This window comes from Convolutriloba macropyga, chromosome 2 (genome assembly GCF_964194025.1).
Source record: "Convolutriloba macropyga chromosome 2, txConMacr16.3, whole genome shotgun sequence".
Lineage (NCBI taxonomy): Eukaryota > Metazoa > Xenacoelomorpha > Acoela > Convolutidae > Convolutriloba > Convolutriloba macropyga.
In genome coordinates, this window is record NC_134469.1 from 45,050,662 (window position 1) to 45,070,090 (window position 19,429).

Sequence of the window (19,429 nt, forward strand, 5' to 3'; positions counted from 1 at the left end):
TATTGGTTTCGTTCTTTACTAGCAGGTTCACAGCTCATTCCCTTCTTTTCGAAACTAACAAACAGTTGTCAAGTTTTACTTTTTCAAAAAGTTTTTCGAAATAAGCATTTAAATTGAGCAGCGTACGTTGGCCTGACAACATCACATCAGTAAACCCCAGTGAAGCCACACTACCATCAGAAAGTCAACACTTAATTTTTGTTCAGTGTGACATCCTTGCGCGGGACTAAGCATACTCCGCTTTGGATTGACAATTTCTGCGACAGTCAACATCGGACACCTCACACAGATGGGAGAAGTGGAGAGTGCAATTGAACACGCCCTCAAGGGTAAACAAATTTGTCATCCTCATCAAATTACTTGGCTCCCAACCGGAATTAGTTCATTTTCCAGTAAATTACATCTATAATGTAACAATTCAAAGAGGTTCAGACCAATCCCAAAGAAACGCACTGCCCGGATTTCTTAACAAAAATCAACTGGCAGAAAAAATGTCATACGATAATAGAGGTCGGCATTTTTGTGGAGTGAAATCTTGTCGAATGCAAAGTAAGCCGATAGGCAAGCAAGCCGACAGAAAAGCAAGCGGAAAGTTATGTAATAGTTAGGTAATCTATCAGAAATAATACATTGTCAGCCGTTACATCAATACTGCGCGTAGTATTATAGTGCATAATGTATTCCAATGCACCAAAGAAACAAAAATGCGTCAATTTTTAGACATCTAGTGGGTACGGGCCTTAGCAGACCGCTGTCCATGGCCATGCCTCTCATCCGCTGTGGGATGTAATCCGGAAATAGCGGGCCGGTTATCGCTGCGAAGCCGTGACGCGCGCGAAGCGCGCCCACCGACCCGCCAGGGGCAACTTAAAATACCGATATCCGAAAATTTTTCGGCTTACTTGACCTCATTTTCAAAATTCGGCTTGCTTGCTTATCGGCTTGCTTGACTGCCACCAAAATCATGGTTGCGGCTGGACTGAGAAACAGTCCCTTTACTATATCATAGCTAATTTCTATATTGAAGAAAGACTACCCTTGAACAGTAGAGATGTACACAGTTTTGTCGACAATCTGAATATGGTAGGTTTCTTGCATCACGGAAAAGAAGAAGCTATCAGCCATCACAATATCACTTTCAACCAGAAATATTTTTTGTTTTTTGCTTGTTCCGATATCCAAAGAGAGGTTCTGAAAGAAACAATAGATCTACGCCAGGCACTTGATCTTGCAATTAACACGGAGTTAGAAACTGAAGACCAGCCATAAATTCAAACACAAATACTGCATTCACTTCAACTAGCGTAAATGCAATCAATCGCCAACAGAGCCCGTCAACCAGTTACTCATTTATAGAATTGTTGATTTTTGTGGCCATTGGGCCAAAAAACATTGCCTTGAGCGGAGAAAACAATTTAATCATTGCATACTCAAAAAATGGTTTTGCCCGATTAGCTAAAAACCCACATAGGTTAACTCTGATTAGTAGCAACAGATTGACAGTAAATTTTATTGGAAATGAGTCACCTAAAGACAACTCAATTAATTTCTTCAACCTATAACCAACATTACAACTCCGAAACGCCGAATATAACAGCAGAGATGACAAAATGGCAGCGAATTATAAAAATCTAATGGCAAACATGAAACGATTAGACAAACAGAAAGAGGAAGTACCCGTTTTACACTTCTACAATGAGGAAGTGTTTGCAGTTTAACAAATAATTCCCTTGATTCACAAATCATAACCACATCTTCGCAAATTAGATTGACGGCTCAAGACAAATGGAATAAACATCGGGCTCAAAAGAGTCATTTGCAACACAAGTAGGAATGCAAAATCCCGCTTCTGTTAGTGACTTGCAATTCCCGGATGATGAGTTCACATCTCTCTCGGACGGCCTGAAACCAATACTTCCACGAATGGCCGTGCTGTCACACAAACACGGCTACACCATATCTGATCAAAATTTGCGTCGCTAAAGTTTTTCCTGATTAAGTAAACGAATTAAACCGTTCAAAAATCAATAATGCGAGATCAATATTTCAATAATTAAAAAGGGCATGAAATTAATATTTTAGCTGAAAGCCATCAATTATCTGATAGCAGAATTTGTTCAAAAAAGCAACTTGGCCTGCTGATGAAACAAATTGTCCTGCCACGTATATTCACAAAAATGTGTGTTGCGTAATATTCGTCCGAACCAAGTTAGATTTCTAAATGGTAATGATCAAGTTAAATGTTTTTGCATTCGCAACAGTTTTGACATAATAGAAGCCCTTGTTAAAAATTGTCGAGCAACGCAACTAGTAGAACGACTGATTCACTCAACAAAATGGACACACAAAATGTACAGAAGTATTTAAGCCGCTGATTCGTTCAACATTAAATACGACTTAAACTCAGTACTATATCAATTACGAATGTGCAAACAAAAGCAACAAAGATTTCGCCTGTGAAGCGCACTGTATGAAACGTAATAAACCCTAAGGACAATAAGTACTTCTCCCACAGATGGCAAATTTGTCCCACAAAAAATAATTAGCCATTATTTTGATGAGGATACCGTCAACACATAAATTCTCCTCCCCGATGACAAAAGGCTAAATGAAAATTGCAGTGATACCGAGGTGAAGAGAGGAGTGTTGAGGTTAAGTCAGGTCGCAACTCAACGGGAGAAAAAAAACACGGATAACGAATCCTGATTTTTGCATTCTGCCTTCAGAAAAGGCTATTTTTTTGCTTTCAGAGAAGGCAATAAAAATACGAACAAGGGTCCAAATTAGAATCTAAATGTCCCGTATGAAGTTTTCGCTGCCGGATGCACTATAAACAAAACGAGTTCCCTCATTTTCTGAGACCCAAAAATCAGGCAAGCTAAGCTCGCAAACGCTATCCAAAAAGAGTGATTGCACTAAATTTAGAACGAGATAGGAACAAAAACCACCCTCATGAGAACACACTGCAAGACGAGGCACTGACCAATGTGGGAATTAGTGGTGGATAGGATCCAATTCCACCTTAAAAAATTCACGCAAAAGGAAAGGGGATTAACACATGAAAACGGGACATCGCCAGCGATGCATCTCCAAACCTTTCGAAATAAGAGCGCGTAATGCGAGTACTCTTTCCTAAGAACCCAAGTTTTCCATCACTGCGAAGCGCCTTCATGAAAATTGTCGAGCCACCAGCACCGCCAGAAAAAAAACACTTCTCATATCCGACTTAACAGCAGCATCGGCCCTACAGGATGTACCAGCATTAGTATTTTGACCTCAACATATTTTAATCCCGGGGAACAAGCGTCAACATAACGATAGAGCGATAGACATAGACGCGACTCAATTAATTATGGGAATTCTTTCGTCTAATCAAACTCCATGATATCAGAGAAAACTCAAAAGGAAACCCAGGGCGGGTGAATTTGGAACTATACCATCCCCCAATAAACACCGCGACCACATTTGTTGAGTTAATTCAATATACCGCTCGCAAAGACCACTGAAGACGATGTTTTGTTTCCTTCTCTTTGTCAGCTTAAATATCAGTTCTCTCGTTGAACCAGGAAAAAACAATTAAGAGTTTCAAAATAAAGGAGAGAACTGTAATGAAAAATGTAAAGGAATAAAACGTTACAATTAGTTATCATAAATATTTTAGGGTATAATTTTTTCCACTTTAACTCATTTTAAGGTAAACTTAAGATATTTTAACGAAACCGGTAACCTTAAAAATAACTTAACATGAGTTTACCTTAACTTTATATGTGTCAAGTGTTGGTAATTTTTTGCGGAAGTTGGTAACATTCTAGGGTGTGGCTTGGATTTGTTCAGCCTGACCCAGGAAGACCAAAGTTTGTTACGTCTGGCTCAGAATAGCCAAAGTCTGTGCGGTTTGGTCCACCCCTAGTTTTGGTTCTGTTCGTTCTGGACCCTATCTGGGCAAAGTCTGTCCGTTAGGCCCATATTTGTTTCGGTTCAAGGAGATTATCATGGGCTTATTTGCGTATTCCCCTCATTTTCGCATACGTTAAAGTAAGAATTTAGCGGAATACTCGGTAAGTTAATTAATTGGGCTGAAATTTTTGTACTAATTGAGAGGGAGAAACACAAACAACAAAAGAGTAATTAAGGCAGCAAATAGGGAACAGTGATCTGAATGAAAAAAGGAAAAGGAGCGAAATTAGAGGGAAAATGTATGAACTGAACAATCTGACTATTATAATAGTAAAGTATTCTGTAGATTGTGACTCAGAAACCAGAAACATATAAGATATCATAGATTCGATCATTTTGATATGAAATTGATAATAGCTGATGCTTGCTGATAATAATTGTAAACATGTGGACATTTGACCTAACCGTCACGCAGTTGAAATTACTTTTTTCCTCATCCTAAAAATAATAAAATCAAAATGAAAGGCTTCCTTGAGAGGTTGAAGAAAACTTCATTCATTTTCACATCTGGCACACGGAATAACTAAATAGCTGGGATGAAAAGTTAACTATCTCAAACATACTTTAGTTATAGAAATTGAAGTCAGTCAACTATGCGATAAAGATGTTGAAAAGCACAAATGCATGGTTAACAACAACTTTATCGCACATGAAGAGTACTTACAACTACTTTGTAGCTCCTTGATCTCCAATTTTTTAAAGCTCTATACTTTATACTGTACAAGCTCATTGCTTGCTCATTGTAGTAGAAAATTAGAGACACTTTGACTTCTCTATGATATGTAATTATTCCAACCTCCAAATTTCTTTCGAGGTCCAGAGCTTTATGCTACCCTGGCTATTTTTTCTCATAAGTGAATTTTGGTCGATCAATATATTTTACGAAGAGATAAAGAGGTGGAATAATTTGCGGGGTTAAATGATTGAGGGGTGATTACATACGGGTGTGAATTATAGGGAGTTAAATAAATCGTGGGTAACCCATTGGAAAAGCTTAAAAAACTGAATCAATTGTTCAAGGGGCACTTTCAAATTTTTGAAATAACCGAGTAATAAATGAGGTACAATGTTTTCACAATGTTTCACGTTTCCTTCCTTTTCATGCAGTTATATCCCAATATCAGTCAATTTTTTCCGAAAATCTTACAATCTCCCAGTCTTATTTTAGGGTCCCCTGATATTTATAGTGTGAAACTTTACTTGACTTTGTTTATTCAAACCTTTTGAGCTTAAGCTTTTATTATAACAAAAAATTAAAAAATACCCGCTTAGAAGAATTTTTGTCAAAAAACAGTTTGACAGATTATAGTTAGTCAGACCTTGACTTAAAAGAAATCATTCTCATTCGTTTGCCAAAAAAGTCTGTAGGAACATTTCAAACAATCCCTATCATTTCACAAAAAATTCTACATAATTTTTCTATTTGTGTCCATTTTTATGCGACAGTCATCAATAGATGACACTTTTTGAGAAAAATTTAATATCAGTTTTGTAACCTAAATTCCTTCAAACCTGCCTTTTGTCTTGCAAAATTTTATTAAAAAGAAATGCTGCGTATTCTGATGAAACAAGATGAAAAGATTACGGTGAGAAATGACAGATTGTCAGCAATATCTTTGTTTTGACTGCTTCTGTTTCAGGTTTTCTTTTCAGACTTTTTTTTAAAAAAAACAAATCTATGGGAAAAGAGGTAACAATACTGATCTTTTCACGCTTTGTATACACTAATAGACTAAATATAAGAGAATTTTTTTTTCAAAGTATTTGATCATTCTTCTTGTTGTGCTATAAAAAGATAATTCAAAACGCAAATTAGTTTAAAAAACAAGGAAACTAAAACATGAAGTTCAAATACGTGGCGAGTAAATTACTCATAAAAGAATGACTCTAAAGAATTTTTTCCTTTGTAGTCTATGGAAGAAAATGACAGAAAGATTGTTAAATAAGAGCTACCATTGACTCCTTGGTGTCAAAAGTATTGAATGATAATGAAGAAAAGTACAATACAAATACTTTCCGTAAATTTCAATTAAGTATACGGAACTCGAGTAGAATTTCCCGCCGTTTGCACAACTATACTTAAACTAACTTAAACTTCAAACGCCAAAAAATTAAAAATCATTATCGAAATTCTTTTTGCTCTAAAGCACTCTTGTTGATAGCCTTATGGATAATAACCTGCAGACCAGGCTTCTTCAGTATTTTATTTTGCGTTGATTTTTGAAATTGCTCAAAAAATTTATTTCTGTTTTTTGAAACAGTAAGTAACGCTAGTCAGTACTCAAGCGTGAAAAACGAGAACCGTGAGCAAAAAGTAAAGCGAATTGTTAAAACATCGATCTAAGACTTGGGAATATCTCGAAGAATAATCGAACTATTTCTGATTACAAACAGTTTACTTTGATATTTTGTGAATGTCAACAGTTTACAGAAAATAAGCAAATTGAAGAAGAAAAGAAAACATATGTTGTGTTGGGAATTTTTGCAAAGGTTGCTGTTCAAGCGCAGTTGTCTCGGAAGGTAAATGAGATAAGCTACTCTTTTTCCAAACTGTGAAGGCATCCAAAAAAATGCTAACAACGGTGCAAACCAAGAAACACGCAGGCAAACTGAGCAAAAACCACCAAGGTATTCAAATTGATTTTACATTATTCAAAACAAAATTTCAAGTTTCGAAATTCCAACAACTTTCCATAGTAAGAATCCAATTCCGTTTTTGTGGTGTTTGCAGTGGCTACCTATACAAGGGATGGTGCACTAGGAAACAGAAAACTCAACGGCGAAAACTCCTGAATTGTTCAGAAATTCAGTCCAAGAGTCAAATTTTTTTCTGGCAGTATTGAATTGACAAAATTATTGACAATTTATTTCTTTTTTTTTCGGCAGGTTGACCTAAACACTAACTAAACTAGGGTCGTGGAAAAAACATTGCGTAAATAGTATCCATCTGATTAGCTGATGGCGGCTCTTAGAAACAGTCACTTGTTGGCTGGACCTCTTGTGCAAAACACAGCCAATCCCAAATACACTTTTTTGTTCCGACCCCTCTTGAGGGGTGAGGAACTATATACTCAAATGGGTTTTTTTTGTTCAGTCAATTTTCGCCGATCGATATATTCATCGTAGAGAGTTGATAATGGTATCATTAGAAAACTCGTCCAGCGTAGAATATGGAATTAAAAAGACTTTTTTAATTTTCGTTTTCTACAGGGATTTATCGATGTTTAATCTTCTGAGAAAAGTAGAGTGAATTCACGTTGTTTTATTCACATTTTCCGAAATTTTTGACAAATTTTTCGTCAATTTTGCTGGAATTTGTTGAAATTTTTGAGAAAAGTGTCGTTGATTTTATTTTTAAGGACAAACAAGCCTTGTTGATTGTTCTGATTTAATTTTTTTGATCAAAAACTCTGGATAAATATTTCAAAATTCAGCCTTTTTCATCAAAAACAGCACGAAATAATCTACTTTAGTCCATTTTGATAAAATTTGAAGGCACTATATCGAACAACACTAATACGATCTTTGTAGACTCAAAATGGGCTATTCCTACTTCAACTTCCGCTGAGAGTGCTCTGTAATTAAAATACTGCCGTTTTTTGCTAGCTTTACTCGTTTATTATCAAAAAAGCTGAATTTTTTTTTTGAGTTTTCAACTAACAAATTATCAGTATCTACAATATTTGAAAAATCAATGGTTTCTAACGGACAATAAGCATTAGCAGAGCTAGTTTTGGGCCAATCTTGGACTGTTTTAATCCAAAAAGAATTAGGATTGCAATCAGTCGCTCTTTTTTTGAAAAAAGACCTTTTTTTAATAATAAAGAACAGAACATATCAAATGAAAGCTCAGGATTGATATTTCCAAATGGCTTCCTTCCTAAGCAGCTCCAAGCTAATGATTTTGGTTTTTTACTTGAAATTTTATGATCGTTTCGACTTTTAAAAATAATTGATTTTTAAAAATATTATGGCTTAATGAACTTTTCCTCCAATTTTTTTCTTAATTTGGTCAACTTGCAGCTTCATGTCAGCAAAGAAAGAATGCTTCTTCATTCTACTGATTTGAAATTTAGTCCCGATTGCATTTTTAAGCCTGAATTTATTGTTTTCTGGCTTTGATACTACTAGTTTTCACATTTTTTTTTTTGTTTTTAGAAATTTGCCTGTTTTTCAAGTTTTCTAGTCACCTTATCACATTAATGACTGTTCTCATATCACATTATTAGAATTCAAAATGACACACAATTGATTATATTAAAATCCTTAAAGATATAGATTATCGTTTTAACGGCCTCGACACGTCTTTTAATTTTGTTTTTAACTGTCATTTTTACTTTGTCATTTCAGTTGTATGAAATTTCCTGTAAAGTGATAGGTTTCACTGGCTTTTTAAGAAAAAATAGACGAGCCTATATTCTGATTTTAGTAGATAGCTGATGGCTTTCATGACTTTGAAAACCATCGTTTTCCAATATAAAAACAAAAAAACTTTTTAATTTCGCAAGTTTGTTCTTTTTATTTTTCTTTTTGGTACTTAACCTCTTTAATTACAGGTCAAATATTACACTATGAGTGTCAAGGGAAGGTTTCAAAAGGCATTGATGTCCCAAAATCTATTTTTTAAAGAATGCGTTACGACCTTGCTGACTTCGACACCGGTTTTTAACAGAAAAAGTAAATTAATTTGATTTTTGTCATGTTTGACGTTCTGTTTGTAGACGCAAGAATGATTTCGGATAATTGCTGGTCTCAAAGAATTGGTCTGGATTAATAAACGACCCTATTTAAATATTTCATTTTGTAATTAATAATTTTCATGACTTTGGATATAATTTTGATTCGAAAAAAAAATCAAATTTTTTTACAAACTTCTGCCCTTTTCTATTTTTTGTCTACTTGTTACCTAGTCTCACTAATAAATGGCCAAATACTACATTATCGGTGTTTGAAGAAGGCGCAAACGATTGTTTTTTGAGGACCGAAATATGGCTTGACGGTTTTGACAGCGTTTTCTGGCAAGTTTCAATTGAATTTTTGTTTGGTGTTTTTTTGTTGTTCTTTTTAGCCGCTTAAAGAGATGAATACGGATAGGTCCTAATGCCTTTCTATAGAAAAATTGGGATAATCGAAATTTTTGGGATATTTTACTTGATTTCTAATGGTTTTAATTACTTTGAAGTTAATTGTTTTGAAAAAAATGAGCGAATTGTTCAACTTTACTGTTTTTGTTCTTATTTTTCTAATTGTCACCAAACCTTTCAATGGACTGATCTATATATTTTCTGGTGATATTTAAGTTATTTTGTTTAGTTTTAGGTTCATCTGACGGTATCTTGACTTTGTTATTAAATTTTGTTTTTTAAAACGGACAAAAACTTTTTGATGTAATTAATGTTTGTTGTTGTTGTTGTTGTTGTTTGATTTTGCTGTTCGTCTTGACTCGCTTTCTTAATATTGGTATATCACAGCAATTTAATGCTTCAATTTTTACTCCACTGAGTTATTTGCTTTGGAGGCTATCTTATCGTTCTTACACAATTTTTTTGAAAAATACTTGGCCTTTTTGGGTTTTTTGGGATTCCCAAAAAATAATTTTTGGGTTTTCTAGCTGTTCCTCATTTGGTAGACAATTATGCCAAAATTGTGGAATCGCGCGGGGTCGGAACCTTATGTGCCATCGCGCATTGCTGAGCCGCCTTGTTATGTACTATGATACGATCATCATGGCGTTTGCGGTTGATTGATTTTAATTTTAGACAAAAGTAATTTCACTACACGCTAAAACCATTGGTATTTCTAAAATTAGATTGATATCGGACGTCCCTTTTCTCAAATGTTGTTTTCTTAATATCTCGTTACTATGAGATCTCAAATTTAGTAACCTTGTCTTGAATCTCAACTTCCTGTTTGTTTTATCTCGGAATATCCTTTTTCTCTTCTTCTTTCTGTCGCCTTAATTTTTTGGTCTAGTTGGAAGATTTTATCCTGTTTCTCTGTTTCAAATATTTGGTTGGTTTTTTGTTGTTTTTTCAATTGTATTCTCTTGTTCTAGATATTGTCAGTTTTTGGTTATCTCCATTTTCTTCTACCAAGTTTCTTTTTTTGTCGGCCGTAAGCTCTACTTCATGGTCTGTGTACATTTTTTCTCGCAATTTTTGCCCATTTTGAGCCTTTTTGTAACTCTATCTGCACAGTTGAAGCAGTTTTGAGCCATGGCTTCTTTGTTTCCAGATTTCTGCTATTGATTCTAATTTGTCTTCAAGTAACTCCTCTGTTTCTAGTTGTTTTTTGTCGTTTTGTTTAGGTGTTTCTTATTTTTTTTAAATGTTTTGTTAATTTCGTGGTATTTGTCTCTTCGTGCTCCGAATTTTAAGTCCATTTAGAAACATCGCTAGCAATATTTTCGCTCGGTCCTGTCCTGGTTAAGTGCACACAACTTGCATTTGGCCATTTTCTCATTGCAGGTGCACAAGAGTTTCAGGTCTGTCACTTTCTTTTTGTTTGCTGAGTTATAATCCACATTTTCCTAATTCGACCGCCCAGGCTTCGTTCCATTTCTCAATAATCTATTTTGCAGAATGTTATCATCCTTTCTCTACTGGAAAACGGGATTGTATTATCATTATTGCTGGTAGACCCACATTCCATAAAAAAGTAGCTCTTCCCGGGTTGGCGTCGATGAAGTATGAACTGGGACACCTCCGCATATACTTTTTAGGAACCATGAAACTTTACCAAATTTTGATCAACCGACGGTTAATTATTTTTCCCCAATGCCACCAACAATCCAACATGGTCGTATATTTGGCAGAATAATATAAGAATATCAACCTGCGGAAAACTATACACTTAAAATGGAAACTGAAGGTAGTAAATTAAGATTGTATTTGCTCCGAGTTGATAATATAACTATATTTTTTTAGATACTCCTTGGTGATTTCCCATTAAGATGAAAAAACCTGCGTTGCACATAAACATATATTCCGTATCCTCACTGAACTTTTCACAATTTCATCATATCATCATCACCAATTGCAATTTTTGGAGGGAGGGGGTGGATTAATGGGCTAAGATTCATTCAGGCTGAACGGGTAAAAAATTTTAACTTACATTTTGGCCGATCGATATAATCATCGTAGAGAGTTGTGAGTGGTACCATTAAAAAAACCGTCCAGCGTAAAATTTGGAATTAAAAAGATTTTTTCAATTTTCGCTTTATATAGGTAGTTATCGAGGTTTAAAGTTTTGTGAATATTAGACGTATTTCAGCTGTTTTTATTCACATTTTCAGTATTTTTGACCTAATTTTTGTTAATTTTGCTAAAATTTGTTCAAATTGATAACTGTAGTGTTATTCATTCTATCTCTAAAGATAGAGGAGGATTTCTGAAATGTTCCATTCGAGTTTTTTGGCTAAAATGTATGCTAAATGTTTTAAAAATTTGACTTTTTTGACAAAATTTGCTTTTATGGCCGACTTGCTTTAAATTTGCTTGACATAGATACCTTAAAACTGCAGCCATGTTCTTTTTGAGCTGACAAACAAGATAATTGTACAACACTGGCTTTGGCAGTCTTCTCGAATTATAATTTTGGCAGTTTTTTTGCAAATTTATTCTCGTTAATTATACAAATAGCACTTTTTTCTGAGAAATTGAAAATTTTTGTTAAAAAATGATCTTTTTGCAACCATTTGAACAAATGGTGGTTTTGTTAGACGCAGAGCAACAGCTGCACTGATCTTGATCACACCATGGATCCTTAAGATAAATTTTTTAAAGATTTTAATGGGGAGCGACTTTTTTTTCAAACCATTTCCGCTAAGTAAATGCTTTTGTAATGTTTTTTTTTACTTTCCAGAATTTCAAATCAAGGCTCAGTTAATGAAAAATTTTACTTACAAAAACGATTATGTTACGGTTTCAGAGTTAAGTTCATGGTTTTTAAGGCTCTGACAAATTGTTTTCGTAAAAGATTTTTTAAGTACTTCTTGAACTTTGCTTCCATTTATTATCTATTTTTGCAGGCCAAGAACTTATTATCCACAGTCAAGGATCCAGATACTTTTCAGGAGGTATAAATGAACCTAGACACTTGTTTCAGTTGTTATCTAATTTCTGTTATGACTTTGAATATATTTGTTTTAAGAAATTATCGGTTATTTTTTGAACTTTGACACTAAGTTTTCTTAATTATCTAAACTTCGGGCGCAGTCTCACTCAGTAAAACAAACAGAAACCGGTTTTGTTTGGTTTATAACTTTATGTCCGTAACGGTTGTATGTTCAACTAATGATCTTTTTGTTTTGATACTACGCCTTTCATTTTTTTTGAGCATAATTGCCTAACTTATGAGTTCATTTTGTTTCCTTGTCGAATTATCACATTATTGACAAGCCCAATTGACGAAAATTATAGTAGAAAATGCAAAACATTGGGAAAAGGCGTATCTGAATATGTCAAGTGTTTTTGTTTTATAGTTTATGCCTTTTGGGCTGAGGCACAGTTATCTGGAAAAACTTTATTCATTTTTTTTTGTTTTTGCATATGTTTTTCATTTGTTTTGTTGTTATACGCCACATACTTCATAACGATAGGTTTCAATTGTTTCCCCAGGATGTATAACTCAACCTAATTGAAGATTTCAGTTTATAGGTGTTTGTTTAAATGACTTTAAAATTGAAATAAACAATTTTTTTTCAACTGTATCCTTTCTGCTTCCATTTTCGTAAGCATGTCACTCAATTAAAAAATCTGAATTACTTTTTTGTTGATTTACACCTTTGTGTTCACTTTATTTTACGTTGTGACTGATTGCTTTGACCATTAATTTCATAAAAACCTTTCGAGATTTCTATACTGTTCAATTTCTGGGTTTCGTTTTGTTGTCATGTCTACATAGTCTTTTTGCAATGGAGATTCTGTGATGTAAAAATGAAAGTGCCAATATACACTTCTTGCAGGTAACATCTTATAATTATAGTGCTTTGAACAGTGTGATCTCGTTAAATCGTCTGAAGTTCTGGCGTCTTTATATGTTTGTTGTTATTTTGTGGGGTCGTGACTTAATCTCCTATTAAGTGCTCCAATTGGCTTCCTGAAGTATAGCAGGTTACTTCATCGCTTTTACTTCATCTCTTAGCAGTTTACTCCATGTTAAAATTTTAAGTCTGTTAAGACTTTTGAAATCAATTGTTTTCAAAAATATAATTTGGTTATTGAGCTTCGTCATTTTTTAATAATTTTTCGGTCGATGTGTAGCTCAGTCTATGTACGCACATTTCACAACACGTTTCCAGTGAACTGTACTATTTAAGCTATATAACGGTTTTAGCTTCAAACTTTTGTTTCTCGGCGTTGTTACTACTGTACTACGAGAATTCATAAAATATTTGAGTTTTTTTATATTTGTTTTTTTTTATAGGATTTTTGTTCTTTTTAAATTTATAACAATGATCGGAGGTCCCATCGGCTTCAACATTTTGCGCAATTGAACATTGGATAATGACATGTATCAATTGCTTCCTATAGAGATTTAAATGAACATTTTAAGGATTTCAGTGAAATTATTTTTTTTTCAAAAATAGAAACGTATTTTTGAACATTCACCTCCTTACTTTTTTTTGTCGACCTGTTAACCAGTCGCATTGAGGACAGGTCCCATATTTTGTCTAATGAAGCATAGGTGGAATTGTTTCGTTCAGGTTTTATCTGATACGTGTTGATTTTGTTATGTTTTTACTTATCATAGAAATCGAGTTTTAATCGAGTTTAAATCGTAAATAATGTTTGTTCTTTGATATCTATTGTTGTCCTTTCTAGTGGTCCTATTATCAGCAACGTTCACCGGCCCTCTAGAATTTCATTATTGTAAACCATTGGTTATTTAGTGAACGATAAGTTTTCTATCTCTTCATCATTTGGCAGCAAGTCAAGAATGTGGATGAGCGGGTTTTTTTTAACAATTAAAGCAATTACTGTTTTCACTGTGTTGCAGACAATCCCAGAAATAACTTTTTGTCCTGTAATATCTTCTTCAACTAAAAAAAATTTCCGAAGGTTGAAACATATTTTTTTATTACAAGTGAATGCGAGAAACAGCTCTGATTACACTAGAAAAGATTTTTTAGAAAATGTACTTTTTCTCGACCCAAAAAGTATAAACCGCCGAATAGATTGAGCAGAAAACCGAGACATTTAAGAACACTGGGACCTTTTAAGCGACTGTATGAGCTTGAGATGAGTTCAATTACTAGTCCGCTTATCTTTGAGTGCTGAGAAAAAGTATGTGGATTTGAGGCTCAAAAAATGCACAACAAGCCAGTGCCACGTGATTGGACAAAAGATAAAACTATAATGAAATTATTCTCCAGCTACTTCTAACTTCAGAAAAAATTGCGACAGAAAGAAATCTCATTGCGACAGTTGTTTTGTAAGTCGAGGTCTGAACTTGGATGTACTCACATATTCTCAGTGTTTGGGATTGATTGGTATGTCGCATCCTATTTTTCCGAATGTTTTTTTCAGTATTGGTAGCAATTTGTGATGATTCAAGACTAGATAAATTGGACCAAGAAATCAACTTGACCCAATATTCCGAATGTTATTATGTAGACGCAATTTTTGTAATTCATAGGCCTAACAAAACATTTTAGAGATTATCTTGAAAAGCTTATTCAAAAATATAATGGGCTCCAGGTGGGCTCCAGGTCAGAAAATTGTCAACACATATCTATATGGATTCGTTTTTTTCGAAGTAGACAAGTAATTTTTTCTCCCTATAAACCTCGGGTTAATTGTCCCTATATCTTCAAATATTAAGTAATTTAATCAGAGAATCAGTATTGTTCTTATTATCATCTTGTAATTGTGGCTGTTCAGTTTCATTGTTAAAAGCAAGATTTGGAAGCTCCTGTTTGTCTGTTAACTGGTATCTTTTGCTGATCGAGCAAAACTTGGTTGAAAAATTTCTAAAACACGTTGTATTGTTTAACGCTTTCACTGAAGAGCGTAATTTGTTCCCTTTTTGAACGCTTTTTGTGATTTTCGTTCGAAGAATTGTGGTTGTACTTTGTTTTCGTTGTCTTTCTTATAATTATTTGTTTTCTTATCTTGCTTCTTCTAGCTTTTAGACGGCTACTAAAAACTTTGAATCTTTGGGATGTTCCTCAGTGTCTGAAATCTATCTGAAAACTCATTAAACTAACTTTCAAGCTAAACAATTCGGCTGGCAAGATACGATCTTTAATCAGAAGAGCAGCGGAGTGATCAAAATTTTGTCGAAAAAGACAAATTTTCATTCCCCACAGAACTTCTTTAATTATTTGATTCATTTTTTGCTGTAAGCGTTCGAAAAGAATTTTGCGCTGAAAGAAAAATCAGAGAGTACAATTGATTTGATCAGTTCAAATAACACTTTATTAGGAATTTTTGTTTCTTAGAGTATACAATGAACGAATAGCATTAGCCGCTTTGCTTAAAACTTAGTTCAGGTGGTTTTCAAAGGTTAAGTTTGAACCAATTTGTGCTCCGAGATAACGACAAACCTTAGCTGGTTTATTAACTTCACCTTTTAACAGACCTCTGAATCGGCTTTTTAATGATTTTTAACGATTAATTAATAACTCTGTCTTATCCGCATTTAATGTGAGTTAATTCTCTGTCAGGTATTTTTCTGTTTTTCTTATTATTTTCCATTTTTATGGAATACTTTCAATAGTATCAAGTTTGCAGATAATACTAGTGTCATCTGCAAACTGAACATTGTCATTTTCACCCTCAAGTTTCTTCAGGGGTCCATTTTGAATTGTGGAAACAGAGGAACAATTATACTTTAATAATGTCATTGTCGCCATAAATTTCTCAAATTACAATAGTTATTTTACCACCTTTGCCGTGCGCGCTGGCTCAATGAAGGGCAAAAATCCATGCCCTCGCTATGCCCGAGCTTATGATTGCATTTTCATCTGATTTTCAAAGGGGGTTTGGTTTGCGAGTGGAGGGAGTTTGGTTTATGTGAGGTGAGGGTGGGGGGGGGGGGGGGGGGGTGATCGTTTCGAGCAAAAGATGAACGGGTTACAGTTTTATGCTAGTTAATATAGGGCATTCACGGGTTTCAGTATCAGATTTTGTTTATAAAAATTTATGACCGATTGTGGCTTCTCCAACTTCTTCTTCGTGTATCAAATTTCTACTATTCATTTGTAAATCTCATGTTACAGGAAGCTGGTTGTTTCACAGGGAAAAACACCAAATTACCCGGTTTCCTATTTCCCTGAAGAAAAGAGTGCCCAGTATTCAGATTGTCAAAGAAACAAATCGACGAACAAAAAAGACTTTTTATATGAATTTCGTTATGAGGCAAAACCAGGCAAAATTAAATTTAAGTATAGTTGTGGTGTCGTCATGAGCATCATTTACTTCAAAAGTGAGAATATACCAAACCCTCCTACCCCACACCCCCCCCCCTCCCCTCCCACAAACCAACCCCCCCCCCCACCACCACCACAACCTCCTCTCATAAAACAAAACCCCTACCCTCCTCCCCTCGCAAACCAGACCCCCCTTAGATAATCAGATGAAAGCGCAATCATAAGCTCGGACATAGCTAGAGCTTGGTTTGTTGACACTCATTGAGCCCGCGCCCACCGCAAATGTATTTTAATTACTATTGTGCTAATTTGTGAAATTTATGGCGACAAAGACATTATTGAAGTATAATCGTTCCTATTCTCCTCATTCCGCAATGAAAGTCCATAAAAAATCCATATAGATATGTTTTGATGATATCGTGACACGGATTCCCGTCCAAGTGGAATGCAGTAACGAATCATTGAAAATTTAATTTTGACTTTTTTCATGACCTTAGTACTGTTCAAGTACACTTTTAAAACATACAGTCTTCTCAAAATCCTGACTCATTTGAACACGTTTTGCTTGTCCCTCATCTGAGCAAGTCGTGAACTATTTGATGCTGTGAACGCGATGGTCATGTTATAATCTACCCGCATTATATACTAGCAGGGAAAAACAGTGAAACTACAACACTAGTATGTAACCGCGTTCCAATTTGGAATTTAATGAGAATTAAAAGATTTAACTCTTTTGTTTGTGTAGACAAAAAGATAACAAGATAAGAATCAATATAACAAATATGTCGCGGTGATATGATCTCTCGTCATGATCGTATACGAGACAAAATTATATCCGCTTGCTCTGGAGCTCTTTTTTCTCCCATCTGTGAACAGAAAAGTTTACTAACCGACAATAACTCCAGACCGGGCGATATTTTCTTACCTGTATGGAATGCCGGTCAACCAGCAGTTTTAGACGTTACCGTCATTTCTCCCTTGCAGTCAAGCCTCATTATAAATGCGTCGGAGAAGAGTGGTTCCGCACTGTCAGCTGCTGAGGACAGGAAGTACGAACAGTACGCCCAGAACTGTAGTGAAGTCGGAATTCAATTCATTCCTCTGGCTTTTGAAACGTTTGGAGGATTTTCAGAGACAGTTCGTAAGACCCTCAAACGAATTGCTACTCTGATTGATAATAGAAATTTGCAGCCGGCGGGGTTGTCAGTAGCCTTCAGTAGGTTATCTCAATCAGTTTCTGTTACAGCAATTCGGGGGTCTGCAATCATGCTCCTAGCAAGGGATGCGAGATTATAGACACATATGAAACTGGAGCAAATCTTTGAATCCGTGTTGCAGAAGTTAAGAGGCGAGTCGGCCTTGAATAGTGTGTCATTCATGAGAGGGGACAATCTATACTGATACGTCTTTGACTCACCCAATGAGTGGGGAGCTCAAAATTTAATGCATCATCATACTAGCTGTAACTCAATGGCGGGTGAAATTTGATTGCCCAGAACAGGAAGTTTTACTTCAAACAATTTTTCCAAGAGGGAAACGAGTGTGATTGCATGGGTGATTGCATGGGTTGAATTGATAACAATGATCGTTTATGAACCAAGATTTTCTAATTAGATAGATCCTTCAAAAAAAAATATAACAAAGAGATTACTCAAGCACAAGTTCAAATACTGCTTTACAATGAATAGAGAAATAATATAAGTTACCCGGTGAGCCGGAGCACAGTATAAAATTTATGGTAGCGCAATTATCAAACTCTTAGTAGTATTTGAGAAGAGGTGTGTGTACCACATTTTCCACTTCCCCGTGAGAGGAAATTTTTTATGATAGTAATTTTTAAGTTGATAACTAGTTTAGTATGAGACGCGATCAGGTTGATAAATTAATTAAACAGATTAATTAAACAGATTAATTAAATTAATTAAACATTTTTAGTTGGGTATGGGGAGGTTGATCAAACTTACGACATTAGCTCAGTTGAATCATTAAATTCAATCATGACCCAATCATCTGGTCAATAGAAAAAGTCCCCTCTAAGGCGACATCTTGCTCTATATCCAATGCCGATTTATCGGTTGCTTCAGCTTTTTACTTATCGAGGAAGCTGTCCAATGAAGTATTATTTCAGCTGTGTTCATCAATAACCGTTGCACTAGTTGAGGTGACGCGATTGTCGGGTTTAAATGCAAAATGGCATTTTTAACTGATTCAACCACGGATGATCTGGTAGGTGGCGGGAAATAAAAAAATCAGACTGGCGGGTCTGTGCATTCGCTTCACGAGCGTCGAGGCTTCACCTTGATAACCGACCCGCAATTTTATGATTATAGCCCAAAGAGCATGAGAGGCATGGCCGTAAACAGCTGTCTTCACTTGCGCTTAAACTGATATTTGACTATCTATCTCCCCTTCTGTGCTGCTAAAGATTAGCATCACACAAGGGGAGATTCTCTTCTAGCTACCAAGGGGGGCAATTGATGAGCAGATCTATCAGTTATGGTATGAGAAAGTTTCCTTGAGACATCCAGGTAAGCACTGGGAACCTCTGAGGCTGGATCGGCCAGTCATCTTTCCCTCAACTTGTACACGGAAAACGTGAAAGGACAATTTTCCCAAATCGATGTCCATAACTGCAGGACGTTGGAAGCATATCAGTCACCAGAGAAATGGTGTCAGTGGGGCAAAAGAAAGAGGGAAATTGGAAGAATTTTGATTCTTAATTCTGAAATGGTTAAAACAACGCAGAGACACGACAAAACACTTAGCAGATTAATGTCATAAATGTATACATTTGCTAAAGTTGAGCCACATAAGTGACAAACTGTGGAAGAGCAGAAGAAAACTGATTAAAATCAAACCACTTATCTTTTAATTAATCAGCTCTAAAAGAGTTCCTAAAGCATCGAATATTTTCGTGAAAAACTCTTTGAGCAAAGTTAAATTAAAGACCGCCATATGACGATATCCGTTGCCACATTCGTCAAAATGATAGCTACAGCTGTCACTGAAATCCTTGCGTCTGATAACGTTAGTCCCTATGAGTTGATATCCGTTTTTGTTAATAAAAAATTTATTAGTTTCGGAAACAAGTTCACGAGG

At 35.2% G+C, this 19,429-nt stretch overlaps 1 protein-coding gene across 2 annotated transcripts in view; it reads right to left on the reverse strand.

The window, feature by feature from the left end:
• LOC142335307 (4-galactosyl-N-acetylglucosaminide 3-alpha-L-fucosyltransferase 9-like) overlaps positions 1–4,495 on the reverse strand; it is a 39,589-nt gene extending 35,094 nt beyond the window's left edge. For both annotated transcript variants that reach the window (XM_075383753.1, XM_075383752.1), the window contains exon 1: positions 3,755–4,495. In XM_075383753.1, the coding sequence (XP_075239868.1) occupies positions 3,755–3,807 (53 nt within the window). In that variant the 5' untranslated portion in view covers positions 3,808–4,495. The remainder of the gene's footprint in view (positions 1–3,754) is intronic.
• Positions 4,496–19,429: the final 14,934 nt, after the last annotated feature.